The sequence below is a fragment of the Cricetulus griseus genome, chromosome 4 (genome assembly GCF_003668045.3).
Source record: "Cricetulus griseus strain 17A/GY chromosome 4, alternate assembly CriGri-PICRH-1.0, whole genome shotgun sequence".
NCBI lineage: Eukaryota > Metazoa > Chordata > Mammalia > Rodentia > Cricetidae > Cricetulus > Cricetulus griseus.
Window position 1 is genome coordinate 177,331,465 of NC_048597.1, and position 18,109 is coordinate 177,349,573.

The window sequence follows — 18,109 nt, forward strand, 5'->3', positions numbered from 1 at the left end:
GCAGACACGGAGCACTCTTAAAAGTGCCTGGCAATGTTTCTATTTTTACTTGGCAATCTTTCCAACAGTTAGCCTCTACTCGCTCCTTTGTAGAAGCAATTGAGAAGGGATGGACTTACCATCTTCTGTTTCCTGCCACACAATGCCTTCAAGGTTGACACTGGTTCCAGGTTCACAGGGGCCTAAGCACTCAGGCTCTGTGGCTAGAGCCACGTCACAAGTGTTGACTCCAACTGACCGGGTTCGGACCATGATCTGCTCACAGGGAGATGAGATGTCATTATTGACCACTGGCACTAAGAGGTGCAGTGGCAGCACCGATGGGGTAGAGACAGGGGATTCCATCTGTGAGAAAAGAGAAAGCACTAGCTGAGACACAGGAAGACCATTAGAGGACACACTGTTTTCCATAGTTAATCCATTCTGACATCTTTTTCTGCCAGAGTGCAGGGGTTCTGAATACAAGATTTGTTTCTTCCTCTCAAGTTCTAGCTCATGATACCGCTGCAAATCTGTGATTTAGATGATAACATCTTAGGCTAAAAGCTGTATTTTCATCTCATTTATTTATTTACTTACTTTTGTTTGTTTTAAAAAGGATCCAATGTACCCAGGTAGCCTCAAACTCTGAATGTAGTTAGCAGAGGATGCCCCTGAAATGATTTTTCTGTCTTGACCTCATAAATACTGATGTTACACCCATGTTATCATGCCTGGCTTCCCGTTCTTTTATTTGAGAGTCTCACTCTGTAGCCCAGGCTAGCTTTGAATTTACACTAAGCCTCCTGTCTTGTCCTCCTGACTGCATGTGTCCCCCACCCCCTCACCTATGTAGTCTTGGTTGACCTGGAACTCTCTATGTAAACCAGGGTCACCTCAAACTCACAACGACCTGCTTTGCCTTGAGCTCCCAGGCCAGCAGACCCTGAGTCCCAGACTACACTACACAAACAAAATCAAAACCAAACAAAACAACAGACTTCTATTTACCCAGCTTCTGAGGTGAATATTACTGACACCAGTATATTTTCTGCACTCAACAACCTATCAGGTTAAAATCAATGGCTCTAGGCTAGGGATAAAGAGAATCCAGATTTAGGGATGCTATGATTCCCAATAATCCTAAAAGATTTGATACAACTTTAGGAGAAAACCTACAAATTATAGGAGGGCTAAGTGCAATCTGATAGGGATTTCTGAACCTCAAAGTAGCAGTGGTTGGTTAATAAGTATAGCATCTTTGAGTAGGACACTAACATCAAATTTGTCTGTAGAACATGGAGGTGCTACTATCATGCAGAAACCAGTTCATAGCAGGGTGAATATACAATTAATTATGCACACACAAAACAGCTGAGCACTAGTCATCTACAGGTATGCAATATGCACTGTGCTTGGACACATGTGTATGTTGCCCATAGGGGCTAGAAGAAGGTCATATCTCATGGAACTGGAGTTATGAATGGTTATGAATCATCATGTGGCTGCTGGGAGCCAAGCTCAAGACCTCTCGAGCAGTGAGTGCTCTTAATTGCAGAGCCATCTCTTTAGCCTCTTTAATATTATTTTCTCTCAGAGCTTTGGACTAAATCCAGAGCCTTGTGCTTCCTAGGCATGAGCTTTACTAGTGAGTAAATCCCAAATCCCCCCCTTACTTTAGTTTTAAGTGTATGTGTGAGTTTGTTTGTGGGTGCCCTTGGAGGACAGAAGAGGGTGTCAGATTCTCCTGGAACTAGAATTATAGGTAGTTGTGAGCCACTGAACCTGTTCTGGGAACCTAACTCTAGCTCTCTACAAGAGCAACATGCACTCTTAACTACTGAGCCATCTGTCTCCCAGGCCCTCATTAGTGTTTGAATGCTAGCATACATCCAGTTGCCAAATTACCAATGGTGAGTCTGTAATGCCCAAATTCTAACTCAGTATCTTCCACATAAAAAGCACTTAATACATAGCTGGGTGGTGATGGTGCATGCATTTCATCCCAGCACTCAGGAGGCAGAGGCAAGTAGATCTCTGAGTCCGAGGCCAGCCTGGTCTATAGATTGAGTTCTAGGACAGCCAGGGCTATTTAGAGAAACCCTGTGTTGAAAAAACAAAATAAAAAAGTATTTAATACATATATAAACTGATTCCCTCTGAACACATGACATTAATCAACAAGTCTAGAAAATGAGTTATAGATTTGGTTCCTTTCCCTTATGAAAGACTTTCAGTTGGCTTAAATCTGGTGATGAAGCCTAATCAAGAGATGAGACTAATAAGAATGCTGAATATGGTCTTTGAATAGAGACCTTTGGAGAGAGCCACACACAGCCCACAATCCAAGCTGCTAGACAGCTCTGATGAATCTCTGGTTTGGGGAATGTTAGGGCATAGTCACCACTCTCCCATAAACTACTTCTCTTCCCCACATACACCTTTCTAGACTTGGAAAAAAAAAATCAGTCTTAAAGCTGTTTAGATACTGCCTCCTTTTTTTTTTTTTTTTTTTTTTTTTTGTAGCTGACTCTGATTTCTTAGTTTAGAAAGTTACCACTACTGCAGATTAACACTTTCAGAGTTCAAAGAATGTTCATACACTGATTCTTTGACTAATTCTGGTCCCTGGAGAGCTGCCAAAAAAAGCTATTCATATCTTTCTGTTCATGCATACAACCCAACATTTCTTTTCCATAAAATGAAAGTGCAAGTTATATGATGAGTCTTCTGCTCTGCTCTCTCTAAAATCATAAATTTGTAATTTTTTTTAATGATGTGGTAGGTCCTGAAAGACCCTTTAAACTTTCCACACAAGCCAGGCATGATGATGTATGCTTATAACTAATTCCAGTACTCTGGAGGAGGAGGCAGGCAGATCTCTGTTAAGTTCTAGGCCAGCCAGGGCTGCACAATGAGACTTTATGCCAATTAAAAAACAACAGCAGCAAGCCAGGCAGTGTGTTTGCCTTTAATGCCAGTAGTAGGGAAGCAGAGGCAGGCGGATCTATATGATTTTGAGGACAGCCTGGTCCACAAAGCAAGTCCTAGGACAGGCTCCAAAGATACACAGAGAAACCCTGTCTCAAAAAACCAAAACCAAAACCAAACCAAACCAAAACAAAGCAATGACAAACTCCATACATATGGTCTGGGGAGATGGCCGAGTAAGTACATTGCAAACAAGAGGATCTGGGTTCATCCTCAGCACACAGAAAAAGCTGGGTGTGGTGGTGTGTATCTTTAACTCCAACAATGAGAAGTGGAGACAGATGGGTGCTGAGGGCTTGTCAGCCATGCTGATCAAAATGACAAACTGTGGGGGGAGAGAGAGGAGAGGGGAAAGGGGAGAAGAGAGAGAAGAATTGAAAGAGGAGATAAAGAGGGAGAGAGAGCGAGAAAGGGGGAGGGCAGGGAGAGAGGAGAGCAATAGAGGAGGACACCCTACACTGACCTCTGGCCTTTATACACATGTGTAAACACGCATACACATACATACATACATACATACATACATACATACATACATACACACACACACACACACACACACACACACCCTACCTTTCTTTCTCTTACATACCTTCCACAGGTTTGAAGTAAAAACATAGAAAATGCAAACTAGAATATCCCTACTATGGCTTTACAGTGCTGGAATTTGGCTCTAACCTTTAGTCTCTTTCAGAAACATGTTAAAAAGGAAAAGAAAAAAACATTATTAGAAAAGTCAGAGACAGAATATACAGGTCATATTCACTCCAGCTACTTCTATGTCTCTGTTCTTTTTGTTGAGTCTTGTTTTTCGAGACAAGTTTTCTCAGTAGCTATGGAACCAGTCCTGGAACTCGATCTGTAGACCAGGATAACCCAGAATTCACACAGATCCGCCTGCCTCTGCCTCCCGAGTGCTGGGGTTAAAGGCATGTACCACTACCAAAGGCACCTCTGTTTTTTTTTTTTGTTTTTGTTTTTGTTTTTTTTTTTTTTGAGAAAGTCTGGGCTACAAAGGAATCTGTGGTAAACCCTGTCTCAACACATCTCCATCCCAAAGAAAGCCAAACAAATAAATAAACAAAACTCCCCCCAAAAAACAACAAAAAAACTTTCTGTGAGCTTGCAGATAGCCTTGATTGCACATGTTTTGTTGACTATACATTCCACAACTGAAGCAGCACCATCAGACACAGGAAGTCACCAGAAAGACATTTACCCTTGCTTGCTCTCTCCTACCCTAGAAAGAAATACTAGTATGCTCTAGATCTGCACTGAGAAATATAGAAAACATCAAATGTAAGATGGAAATGCCACTGCTGCTTTTGTGTGGTATAGCATATGAAAATTTGCTATGCTATTGAACACCTCCATGAAATGTTAGCTGAGCTGCTGTACCTCAGGATTTTTTGTGTGCTCATCTTTTTTTCTTTATGTAACAGCACTGGCTATCCTGGAATCAATTTGTAGACCAGCCTGGCCTCAAACTCACAGAGCTCAGCCTACCTCTGCCTCCTAAGTGCTGGGATTAAAGGTGTACACCGTAACAATAGTGAATTGTAGTTATTTTTTTTTTTATATTTTATTCTTTTGGTGGTATGAGATAAAGTCTTACTCTATCTAGTCCAGGCTGCCACAGCATTTGCTGTGTAATCCAGGCTGGCCTTGAATTTATCACAATCCACCTGCCTAATTTTCCACTCTCTACAATGCTGGAAATACATGCATTCACCACATTCAACTTCCAAAGATTTTTACTTTTGAGAATTCTAGTCTAGTCTTGAAGTTAATATGTGGCTGAAGATGACCTTGAACTTCTGATCCTCCTGCCTCTACTTCCTACTTAAGGTGCCACCGGGCCTTGTTTTATGCAGTCCTGGGGATTGAACGAGTGCCTCCTGCATGCCAGATAAGCACTCTACTGATTTAGCCACATCTCCAGCTATTGTACCACAGGATTTCATTAACACATATACACCAAAACTACCCTTAGAGGTCAGTTTACTAAGAAGAGCTCTGAGTCTCTAGATGAAGATGGTTTTACTTCATTACTCATTTAATTAGAAGGGAAGTTTGAAGATGGGAAAGCAAAGAAATTCAACTGTGGCTTTATAACTGTAAAGTTACCCTTCCTTTCCAACAGAAATCTAAAGAACAAGCACAGAGAATCACAGTGTTTAATTATAATAACAGCTCTGTAAATTATCATTTGGATGCATTTAGAATATACATTAGGCCATAAAACATTATAGTAGCACGGTGATATGCATCTAATAATCTAGACGTCTCAAGGCAGTGGTGGCACATGCTTTTAATTCAAGCATTAGAAGGCAGAGGCAGGCAGATCTCTATGAATTTGAGGCCAGCCTGGTCTACAGAGAAAGCTCCAGGACTGCCAGGACTACACAGAGAAACCCTGTTTCAAAAAACAAAAACAAACATTCTAGATGATCTGCTTGACAATATTTCACATTTGGCTACTTTCTAGAATAAACACTGCTTCATTTATCAATCTGCAAAAGACAATAAAAATCAGAAAATTACTTCCTTCCTATTTTTTTTCATAAATCTAGGACCCCAAAACAAAGATTGTCAAGAGATAGGCAACAACAGGGAAAATAAGGAGTAGGGATGTAAAAAGTTAAGGTCATCATATATCTTAATAACTACAACACAAGTTGGGCCAATTATTAGTCTCTGAAGTGCTAGGACATGTTGCCATGCCTCCCTGGGATCTGGCTAAAAGGCTAGATAAACAACAACCAAAAGAGAGAGACCAAGAATTTCAAGAACAAATCTCAAGTTTGTATCTTTTGGTGATATTTTCAGTACACCTTTCCATATTAGTTTAATAGCATCCATTAAGGTATTCAATAGCATCTATTGAAGGTTTCTGGGTACCAGTAGGCAGGTGGCATAGTGACGGGCATAAAGAATAACTATAAAGGCCAAAGTCATTATCTCCCTATAAGAAGTAATTATACACTGACTTCAACTAACTTCCACATGAGAGAGAGGCACCGATGGAGAAAATTGTTCATGGCTGCAGCATAGTTTTGGGGCAGAAAATGTTCTAAAGAAATATTTGAGATGATCTTTGTTTTTTTCCCCCATTCACAATGTGGATCTCACACCTTCATGCTCATCATCAAAAATCAGAAAGGGGGGCTGGAGAGATGGCTCAGAGGTTAAGAGCACCAACTGCTCTTCCAGAGGTCCTGAGTTCAATTCCCAGCAACCATATAGTGGCTCACAACCATCCCTTATGAGGTGCCCTCTTCTGGTGTGCAGATATACATGGAAGCAGAATGTTGTATACATAATACATAAATAAAATCTTTAAAAAAAATCAGAAAGGGGCTCAGTGGTTAAGAGCATATATTGCTCTTGCAGAGGACCTAAGTTTAGTCTACAGTACCCACATCCAGTGGCTCACAACTGCCTTTAACTCCAGCTCCATGGACTCTGATGTCTGGTCTCTGCAGACATTTGCACTGTCATACAGATATTCACACATAATTAAAGATTAAACATAAACTTTAAAAAAAAGGCAGAAAGTCATACTGGCAATTGCAGTAGCTATAAGAAAACTCTTTTTGTTATGCTTATTCAAGCAAGAAAGGATAGATGCTCAGACTTATTCAGAATAATCGGACAAGACTGTATGGAAAGTAGAATGTTAAGGCTGGGTATAATGGTACAGACCTGTAATTCCAGTACTTAGGAGCAGAGCAAGAGGATCAAAGTTCAAATTATTCTAAGCAAATTCTAGCCTCTACACTCCCCTTGACTACTGATACCAACTTTCAACAAACCAAACCAAACCAACAAATGAATAAATAGATCACTGAAAAAACTGACAGAGGAAAGGAGGTCATCCTCTCTAATGTCCATTTATTTGACATTGCCAAGGATAAATAAGGCTTGCCTAAAATTAGAAGCCATCATCTAAAATGCACTTTTTGTTTTGTTTTGTTTTTTGTTGTTTTTTTGAGACTGGGTTTCTCTGTGGCTTTGGAAGCTGTCCCAGAACTAGCTCTTGTAGACCAGGCTGGTCTCCAACTCACAGAGACCCGCCTGCCTCTGCCTCCGCCTCCCGAGTGCTGGGACTAAAGGCGTGCACCAACACCACCTGGCTAAAATACACTCTTTTTTAAAAAAAATTATTTATTATGTTTACAATGTTCTGCCTGCATGTATGCCTGTAGGCAGGAAGAGGGCACCAGATCTCATTATAGATGGTTGTGTGCTACCATGTGGTTGCTGAGAATTGAACTCAGGACCTCTGGAAGAGCAGTCAGTGCTCTTAACCTATGAACCATCTCTCCAGTCCTAAAATACACTTTTAAATGAGCCCTTAACTAACCGCAAGACATCATTTTCTTTTTTCTTTTTCGAGACAGAGTTTCTCTGTGTAGCTTTGGAGTTTGTCTTGTAACTCGCTCTGTAGACAAGGCTGTCCTCAAACTCACAGAGATCTGCCTGCCTCTGCCTCCTGAGTGCTGGGATTAAAGGCATGCACCTGGCTTATTTTTCCTTTTTAAAGACAGGGTCTCAGTATGTAACTCTAGCTGGCCTCAAACTCACGATATAGGCTGGGCTCCAACTTGAGCTGAGCATCCTGACACTGTCTCCCTAGTGCTGGGATTATAGGTATGGCAGTACTACTATGCCCGGCTCTTCAAACTGCTTATTAGCCAGATTTTTCAAGTTTCTGTAATTTTTAACAATATAAAAATACACAGGGCCCTTGACATGGCTAAGCAGGTAATACTTACTGCTAAGCTTGATGACCTGTGTTTGATAATCCTCAGGATCTACATGATGGATGGAGAGAACTCCCTCACGTTGTCCTTTGAACCTTCTACACATGTGCTATGGCTCTTTTCCCATACATAGACAAGCAGTAGAAACAATGTAATGTTTGTTTGAGACAGAATTTTAAGTAGCACAAATTACATAAATTGTAGTAGTTTGAATGAGAATGTCCGCATAGACTCAGGCATTTAAAAGTTTGGTCCCTAGATGGGGGCACTGATTTTTGGAGAGATTATGAAGTGTGACATTGCTGTGGGAAGTATGTCACTGGGGTAGGCTCTGAGTGTTTATAGTCTCATTCCACTTCTAGTTTGCTCTCTCCACTTTGTGCTTGTGGTTAAGATATGGACTCTCAGCATGCTATACTTGCTGCCATGCCTCCCTGGCATGATAGACATTCTCTCCTCTGGAGCTATAAACCAAAGCAAACTTCCTATATAAGATACTAGGACCATGACATTTTTATTACAAGCAACAGAAAAATCGTTGCAAACTAATAGAGACTTGTAGAAATCTCAACTGTATTACTAAAAAGCTGGGTAGTCACAAACTCATTATACTACAACTACCTTCTTTCCCTTCCTTGTTCCCTTCCATTCCCTAAGACAGGCTTCTCTTTCAATGTTGCCCAGGCTGAATTCCTGTGCTCAAGAGATCTTCTTGTCTCACTCCTCCAAGAAGCTGGGACTATAGATATGCTTTGCTACATAATGCATATTATATACATAATATCTTCTATAAAACATCAAAGGTATTTGTATTTCATCACCACCATGATTAATTGAAGATAAAATGCTTTGTAGACAGTACCGGTATACACAATTAAAGTTTAATATCATCCAATAATAACAGTAGTAATAGTGTCTTGTTAAGCACATTTTTCTAGTGTTCTTGTGGCATTATGAACTCTTTCAGACATTGAATGTTCTGGATAGCATCTGCAGTGTTTACAGTGGTTAAGATTTAACTTTAGGGTTTTTTCCCCTTCATTTTTATATTACATTTGTTTATTGTGTGGAGGAGGGCATGTGCTTGTCATACTGTATGGAGGGTAGAGATTAATTTATAGGAGTCAGTTCTCGACTTCCATCATGTGGGTACCAGGGATTAAATTCAATTTGTTAGGCTTGACAGTAAATGCCTTTATTCAGCAATTTTGCAGGCTCTTAAATTTTCTTTCTTTCTTTTTTTGGTTTTTGGAGACAGGGTTTCTTTGTGTAGCTTTGGAGCCTATCCTAGCACTCGCTCTGGAGACCAGGCTGGCCTCGAACTCACAGAGATCCGCCTGCCTCTGCCTCCCGAGTGCTGGGATTAAAGGTGAGCGCCACCAATGTCCAGCCACAGAAATTTTCTTTCTTTATTTTACACAAGGTCTCATGAAGCCCAAGTTGACTTCAAATGCATTATGTTCATGCATCCATCTTCCTGGAGGTAGGATTACAAATCTGCACAACTATACCTGGCTGAGGTTTGACTTTCCTTCCCCTTCTTGTAAAGGAGTTTCTCTTTTCTGTAGGAAATGCATTCCCATGACCACACTCTACTACAGGAACAGGCCCAGATAGATCTACCCTAACTGTATGAAATAGATTCTCCAGCTCTAGATTATTTTTCCCTTTGGTACCTTAAGATATAAAAACTAAATCTGTAGCTTTCTGGGACCACTTTGGCATATAAAGAAACCTTTCCTGGGCTGAAGGGAAAGAACACTGGCTGCTCTTGCTGAGGACTCTGGTTCACTTCCCAGAACCCACATGGCTACTAACAACTATCTGTCACTCCAGTTCCAGGGTATCTGATGACCTCTCTTCTAGCCTCTCCAGGCACCAGTCATACACATGATGCAAAACACCCATACACATAAAAATAATAAAAAACATTTAAGAAAAAAGAAAAAGAGATTGCCTGAGGATGAAGTTGGTCCAAGGAAAAGCAGAACAGGGACACAGCAATGGCAGAAACTGGATTTTATCTGAAGCTAGTAAAGCCCATTTCTAAGAATGTACAATTCTGATGGTTTAAACTAGCTTGAGCTACTTTCTATCACTGCTGAATAAGTCTGGACCACAAGATTGTCCACAAGTTTGTAGTATTTTTTAGTTAGTGACTTACGTTAGAATAAAAGGGTGGAACAAGACTGGACTAAAAGCATTCTTGTGGTATAGCACCTCCACCCCAGCTGTCAAACATCCAGTACTCTATAAAGCCCTTTCCCCAATACCTTAATAAAAATCAAGGCACACTAATCTACCCACCTAATAACTCTATTGGAGTAAAAGGAGGTGGAAAGATGTAGGCGTCTAGCATGCCTTGCTTAGAATTCCTCACCATTCTTTTTCTGGATCCTTCTCTTACTCAACATCATGATATAAGCACTACAATATAGTAAATGGTGAATGTAGTATGATTATTGCCTCTATGTCATGGCTGATAAAACAAATATGAACAAGTCATTAAAGAAATGTAGTAGATGCAAATGAGGGCCTACACAAGGGGCATAATCATATCTACCTGGAACAGAGGCAGGCAATATTTTAGCTGCATCATTTAAATTTTTTCTTTTTACTTTTGCAGTACTGGATATTAAACCCAGGACATTACTGTACTTTCTAGACAAGCCCTTCAGCTGAATCTTAAGGGACAAATTCAACAAAAAGATCAGGAAAATTAGGTTACTTTGGTTTGATGCAATACCAAATGCATGGTCTCAGAGGAAGCAACAGTAATTTGTCATGAGAACTGGAAGGAAGAGTGGGAAATTTCTAGCAGGATAAAGAGACAAAGCAAAATGATAATCAGGAAAGTGGTGTGATCCATTTTTAAACTTTTATTGTGCTAGGGCTGGACATATAGCTCAGTGGTAGAGCATTGCCTAGCATGTATATCACCTTGCTTTTGGTCTCTACTACAGAGACCTTTTTTTTTCTTTTTTATTGTATTTTCAAGAAGATGAACCAAAGGCAAGGATACCAATTAGAAGTTCACTATAACACTCCAAGGAAGAAATGACAACCTGAACTGAGACAGAGGTAGTTTTAGTGAAGTTATAGAGGCAGAATAAAATTCAGTGACTAACTTGATGTCCAGGAGGTAAAAAGCACCCTGGCTGGTTTTAAGCTTTCTGGTGTTATTATCACAAACAGGGTGTACAAGCAGACAACAGCAGCAGAGCAATGACAACAAATCAGCAAGAAGTTTAAGTAGCTGGATGTACCAGTCAGCAACTTAAGAGACAAGTCAGAAAGTAGATAATAAAAGCCTTTGTTTAGGTGAGATAGCCATAGACAGACAGACAGACAGACAGACAGACAGACAGACAGACAGACACACACACACATACACAGACAGACAGACAGACAGACAGACAGACCATAGACAGATAGACAGACAGACAGACAGACAGACAGACAGACAGACAGACAGACAGACACACACACACACACACACACACACACACACACACACACACACACACCTTTTTGAGACAGGGTTTCACTGTGTACCCTTGGCTGTTCTGGAATTCACTCTGTAGACCAGGCTGACCTTGAACTCAAGAGATTCGACTGCCTCTGCCTCCCAAGTGCTGGGATTAAAGTTGTGTGACACTACTAACTAGCTACAGATATTAATTACACACAGAAAGAACAGAAAACAGGTAATAGAATAGCAATATTTGAAGGAATAAATCCAGAAAAGAAAGACCACAAGGAAGTCTGAAATTGACAATAACCATGGAGACAAAAGCAAAGTTTACTGCTTATTATGTGGTTATGCCAAGCACTTGCAAAAACATTTTTTTAATAATTTAACTTTATTTTATGTGCACTGGTGTTAAGGTGTCAGATCCCCAGGAACTGGACAGTTCTGAGCTGCCATGTGGGTGCTGGAAATTGAACCCAGGTCGTCTGGAAGAGCAACCCATGATCTTAACCGCTGAGCCATCTCTCCAGCCCCCTTGCAAAAGCATTTTACATACGTTTTATTTCATTTATTCCTTCAAACCCATGATAGTTACTTTTAGCAGCTGCCTTTCTTTTTTTTTTAAAGGTGGGATCTCATGTAATCCAGGATAGCCTCAAGTTCACAATGTAGCTGAAGATATGTACAGGAAGGAAATGGTAAACAGCTCACAATATAGGATTCCAGTTCTTGTCAATGTTAGCTTTATGGCCTACACATATGAAAATGTGGACAACTGGCAGTCTGCAGTTTTCTAGTTCTCTTTCATTTAGTACCTTAGACACACAATCACTGATTTTGAATGCAAATTCTATTCTCCACTATGATTAATCTGGACTTAGGACAATTCAACTCATCAAAACTTTAAATATTCTGTCCAAGAGGGCATTTAGTACTTCTCTAGTTAAGCAAATTAATCCTGTTTTTTTTTTTTTTTTTTTTTTTTTTAATTAAGACAAGAGTGTGACAGTACATGATTCTAACTCCAGCACTTGGGAGGCAAAAGGAGAATCAGGGTTCAAAGTCATTCTCCATTACACAGTGAGTTCCAGGCCAGATTCAACTGATACATAAAACCTAGTCTCAAAAACCAAAGCAAAAGAAAATGGATAAATATATCACTATCATTACTACTACCATCAGCAAATCACCAAAATCAGGCATGATGGGGCATGTCTATTAAGCTCAGCACTTAGAAGGCAGAGAAGGGAAGGTCTTGGGTTCAAGGCAAATGGGTTACAAGGTGAGATCCTGTCTGAATACCACCCCCCACCAGGGCAGGTACACAAAGATTTATGATACACAGATCGTTCCAAAGCTGTTTCATTTATTTATTTGATGGTCACATACAGCCCAAACTGGTCTGGAACTCTAGATGCAGACAAGGAAAACTTTGAAGTCCCCCTGATTCTCCTGCCTCCATCTTCCATTATAGGAATCTGCAATTATAGGAATGTGCCACCATGCCCATCTTTCCAATGATGTTATTTTATAGCTGAACAGAAACAAAACAAATTCAGAAACAATTAAAGTGTTTATCAAATAAGAATCTCTACTGTTAGACAGGCAGGGGTGGTGAACACCTTTAAGCCCAGCACTCGGAAGGCAGAGGCAGGCAGATCTCTGAGTTTGAGGGCAACATAGTTTACAAAGAGAGTTCCAGGACAGCCAAGGCTACGTAATGAAACCCTGTCTCAAAAAAACCCAAAAAAAAAACAACCCCAAAACCGCAAACAAACAAACAAACAAACAAAAAACTACAACTTTTTTCTTTTTTGATGACTAAAAAGATAAAAGGTTTTAACACAGCATGACCAGTCCAATGATATTAAACAGATTCCTACAAGAGTATAATTCTTATCTAATTATCACAAGTGGAGGTCTAGAAGGATATTCTAGTTCATTCTGAGTAATGAGATTCTAGATGATTTTAGCTATTTTTTGGTGCTTTATTATTATTATATTGAAATTTATTACTCTTGTTTAAAATCTATTTTGGAGAGAAAAAGATTTATATGTGTGTTTTATTATAAGAAAAAGGAACTAAGTTATCAGAAATGTGAAGGTAAGAAAAGAGTGAAACGACAGGGAATACTCAAAAGGGCCAGGTGAGGAAGCACATACCTTTAATTCCAACTCAGGAGGTAAAGGCAGGGCAGCAGGACAGTCATGTCTAGACAGAGAGACATGCAGGCCAGCCAGGGTTACAAAGTGAGACCTCTGGTTAAAAAAACTCAGGGTGTGTGGTACACAGAAAGTTGATAGGAAGTCAGAGAATATAGTATCTATTGCATGCCTGCTGAGTGACTAGCTCATAACAGCTGGGTGGCAGGACAGTGATCTTTTTGTTTGTTGAGACAGGGTATCTATACATTGCCCTGATTATCCTGGAACTAACTCACAATTTAGACCACTGGCCTTGAGCTCAGCGATCTCCCAAGTGGTCTTCAAAAGTCAAATATATGTATTTATAACCCAAGGGCAACATGCCCAAGTCTGCTTCTAGTTGTCTTGAACCAATGAGTATGTTTCACAAATATGCAAATATCCAAAATCTTTATTGAGAAATAAACAGCAATCCTAAACTCTTCTCTGTGGCAACCAGAAATCTGCCTGGAACAGAGCCAGAAAAAGCTGTGTTTCTAGCACTTCTGAGAAAACCGTGGCTGCTGTTTATCAAATTAAAATGCAAAGCAGCTCATTCCAGTGTCACTAGGAACTGTCAGAAAGGGATTACAGTTCCCACCCCAAGGATGCAGGTCAGCTACACAATACCCATCTTCCAGCACTGAGAAGGAGGAGAAAGATTAGGCCTGCTTCCAAATAGCAGGCCTGCCTGCTTGTTACCGTGGTAACCCCCTTTCCCTGAGCTGCTCTCATTTGTCTCTCCCTGCCTGACCTTCATGTTGCTCTGACAGTATCTGAGGAGGAAAAGGTGCTTGCCTGCCAGCTAAGCACTCAAACTGAGGGCACTGAGCAAGAACAAGAGGCACTCCAAGTCCCACTCATTCTAGACTTTAAATTGTGACCTTGGAGTGATTAGAGTTCTCAAAGAGATTTCTGGTGGCTCTTGTCATTCCATCCTTCCTCCCTGCTCTCAGGGACACCTCACTTCTCTGATATATCCTTTCAGTGTGAAGGATCTGAGTCAGAGTCAAGTAGGAGGGTGACAAGCCACAGAGAAGAGAAAAACCATGGAATGACAAGCTGAAGACAAGAGATGATAAAATATTAACTCAGAGCTGCCTGAGACACAGCAGCATTGTAGGGAAGTGCCTCCTCTCTTCACTACTCATGCTACAGGTACTGTCAGGAGAGATACGAGGAGCCCCAAACCTCAGTGCTTCTTACTGTTTGTCAAGACCTGGATATAAAGTGTTTGATCACTGATTAAACAATTATTGAATTCTTTCCTTGGAAAGTTTTTATATTATGCACTGAATACAGCGTGGTAAATGGAGAGACTAGCAAACACAAAGAAATTAGGAACTATTAGAGCTAGCCATTTGTCTCACTATTGTGATTCCAGGACTCAAAAGGCTGATACAGGAGGACTGTGAGTTCCAAGTCATCTGGGACTATATATTGAATCACCCAACCCCCAGGGAGGGTATATCTGAAGAGGCTGGACTTAAACTGAGACCCAAAATGAGAAAGTGGCAGTAACATGGAGAACCAAAGGGTAGACAACAGGCAGAGAGAACAGCATATAGAAACCTCAAAGACTAGAAAGAACTTGGCATACATGTGAGGTCCTTATTCCACTTCATATTAGACACACGGGGGAAAACGTGTCTGCTGACTCTCAGGAGGCTCAAAGAACAGGCAACATTAAAATAATTGGCCAAAATGGACACGGTGGCTTGCCTCTGCAATTTTAATACTTGGGAGACTACAAGTTCCAAGCTAGTTTGAGTTACCTTGTGTGACAGTGCCTCAAAAAACATACAGGACAGCCAGATGGCTCAGTGGGTAAAAGTACTTGACACCAACCCTAATTGAAATCCAGAGAAGAAAATAACCAACTCCTTCTTTGAGTTGTCATCAGACCTCTACACATGCACGTGCATCCATACACATATTTACAAACAAACAAATGTGATAAACCAACAATGCAGCTAGTCAAATGTTATTCACTGAATTCAAGCAACTTACTATTTTCAACCATAAAAATACTGTGATGGGTATACAAAGAGTTTATTCAAGTTTTTAGAAAAATTTGAACTACTACAGTATTAGTGAGTGGTTTGAAAAAAATGGCCCCCAAATGGTACTATTAGGAGGTGTGGCCTTTTTGGAGGAAGTATGTCACTGCCGGGATGGATTTTGAAGTCTCTTGCTCAAGTTTCCCTCAGAGTGACAGTCAGTTGACTTCCTGTTATCTCTGAGTTAAGATATAGGACTCTCTGCTCCAGCACCACATCTGCCTGCACGCTGCCATGCTCCCCTTCATGATGATAATGGACTGAACCTCTGAAACTGTGAGAGTCCTCTTCATTAAATGTTTTCATTTATAAGAGTTGCTGTGATTATGGTGTCTCTTCACAGCAATAAAAACCCTAACTAAGACAACTAGAGTCAATTTTCTACAAAAGGCCATTCCAAAAAACACTGTGTGGTGCATGCCTTTAATCCCAGCACTTGGGAGGCTGAGGCAGGCGGATCTCTGAGTTCAAGGCCAGCCTGGTCTACAGAGTGACTGCCAGGATAGGCTCCAAAGCTACACAGAGAAACCCTGTCTCGAAAAACCAAAAAAAAAAAAAAAAAAAAAAAAAAAAAAAAAAAAAAAAAAAAAGCTGGGCTGGTTGGTCCAAGCCTTTAATCCCAGCACCCGGGAGTCAGAGGCAGGTGGAGCTCAGTGAGTTTGAGGCCAGATTGGTCTACAAAGTGAGTTCCAGGACAGCCATGATTGCTACAGAGAGAAACCCTGTCTTACCACCCCCCCTGCCCCCCCAAAAAAGGAGCTGGGCTGGGACATAGCTCAGGGGATAAAGTGTTAGCTGTATAAGCCTGATGACTTTAGTTTAGATCCCTAGAAGCCATGTAAAAGCTAGACAAGGGTTGGGTAAGGCTTGATGGAAGGTTGAAACAGGAGAACTGGTGGAAGCTTGTGGGCCAGCTAGCCTGGTGTACATAGTGGAAAACAGCAAAGAGACCAAGTCTCAATTGAAGTGGAAGATGGAGGGACACCTAAGGTTGTCCTCTGATCTCCACTTGTACACACCCTGAGGGAGGGAAGGTGAGAGGAAGGGAGGGAATCCTTTCTCTGAGTAAACAGTACATTTGTTCCCTCCACTGACAAAGATGTCAAGCTGTCTGGAGTTATTTAACAGGACTTGCCTTTGTCCCTCTGAGACTCTCCCATAAGATTTATTTGAACCTTAAAAGAGAGAATGGGGCTAATACCTTCCATTATTTCCCTTTAGGTGGCAGACCTAAAACCATCACATTTTTCTCCAAACCTATGTATGTTGGAGTTATGAGCTTATAAGGGAAGTGTCTGGCTGTCACACAGAATTGACACTGACAAAATTATGGCTTATCTTCGCTGAAGCAGATCCACAATGGTTCTGGTTTCATTTCCTAGGCTAACAATAGCCAAAACACAGACAGACAGACAGACAGACAGACAGACAGACAGACAGACAGACAGACACAGACACACACACAGACTAGTTTGTCTGACATGGCTCCTCCTCTCATATGCATGAACTGTGTTATTTCATAGATAATATAGATACTATCCAAACAGTTAGAGCCCTAAAACTTGAATACTGAGCAGAGTCAGAGTCCCTATAAAATGAGAGACCAAAGAAAGTCTAGAATTCTTCACATACAGGTAGAGTGATCCTTTCTCCCAACTTCCTTTTCTGAGGCAGGGTCATGCTAGGCAGCCCTGGCTGGCCCGGCATTCTCAGCAATCCTCCTGTTATGGCCTTCTAAGTGTTGGGATTATAGGTGTGAGCCATCATGCCTGGCAGGAGTTTGTTTTTTCCTTTTTTTTGTCTCCAACTCACAGAGATCCGCCTGCCTCTGCCTCCCCAGTGCTGGGACTAAAGGCGTGTGCTACCAAAGCCCCGCTTGTTTTTTCGTTTTTGAGACAGGGTTTCTCTGTGTAGCCCTGGCTGTCCTGGAACTCATTCTGCTGACCAGGTTGGCCTCTAACTTAGGAGATTTACCTGCCTTCGCCTGGCTGGGCAGTGCTGAGATCAAAGGTGTACACCACCATTGCTAGTCAAGTTTAGTATTTCTAAACAGCAAGTAGTTGGAAGCTAGGAATTATTTTAAGTTTGTAAGTTAAATGGGGCCATATGCAGCATTTTCTTTCATTCTCCAACTTCTCCTGTGATTAGCCTAAACTTAGCCCTTCCACTTTCTAGCAAACCAGAAACATGTCACTTATTTTTTTATGTTTTTCCATCTATCCTGTTTTATGTTTTTCATTAAAAAAAAAAATTGGCACAGGGTCCTGCTAAGTTGCCGGGGCTGGCCTTGAACTTGTGACATTCCTACCTTGACTTCTAGAATAGCTAGGATAACAGGCTTGCACCCTGAGGCCTAACAGACCATGTCTAATTTTATACTAGCACCATTAGTCTCAGTTTTCACTGTCACTTGCCTGTGACACTAACTGTGAATACCATCAAGAGCTTTCTGAAAGGATAGCTTTTCTTGCCAAATCCCTGCAATGTATAAGGGTTTGAGTCTATTTTCAATGTGAATTTTTAAAAACCATTTTATTTATAAATTTAGCTCTAGAGAAAGGAAAATCTCACTATGCTCCTGAAATGTAACATTTTAGAAAAGAGTAGAGGGAATGGATCTGATTGATACTAAAAGAAATAAAGCTGGGCATAGTGGA

The 18,109-nt window shown here is 40.8% G+C and overlaps 1 protein-coding gene across 3 annotated transcripts in view; it reads right to left on the reverse strand.

Annotated features, from left to right (window-relative positions):
* Znf609 (zinc finger protein 609) overlaps window positions 1-18,109 on the reverse strand; it is a 146,126-nt gene that overhangs the window by 37,332 nt on the left and 90,685 nt on the right. For all 3 annotated transcript variants that reach the window (XM_027411318.2, XM_027411317.2, XM_027411316.2), the window contains exon 3: window positions 120-345. In XM_027411318.2, coding sequence (XP_027267119.1) covers window positions 120-345 — 226 coding nt within the window. The remainder of the gene's footprint in view (window positions 1-119; window positions 346-18,109) is intronic.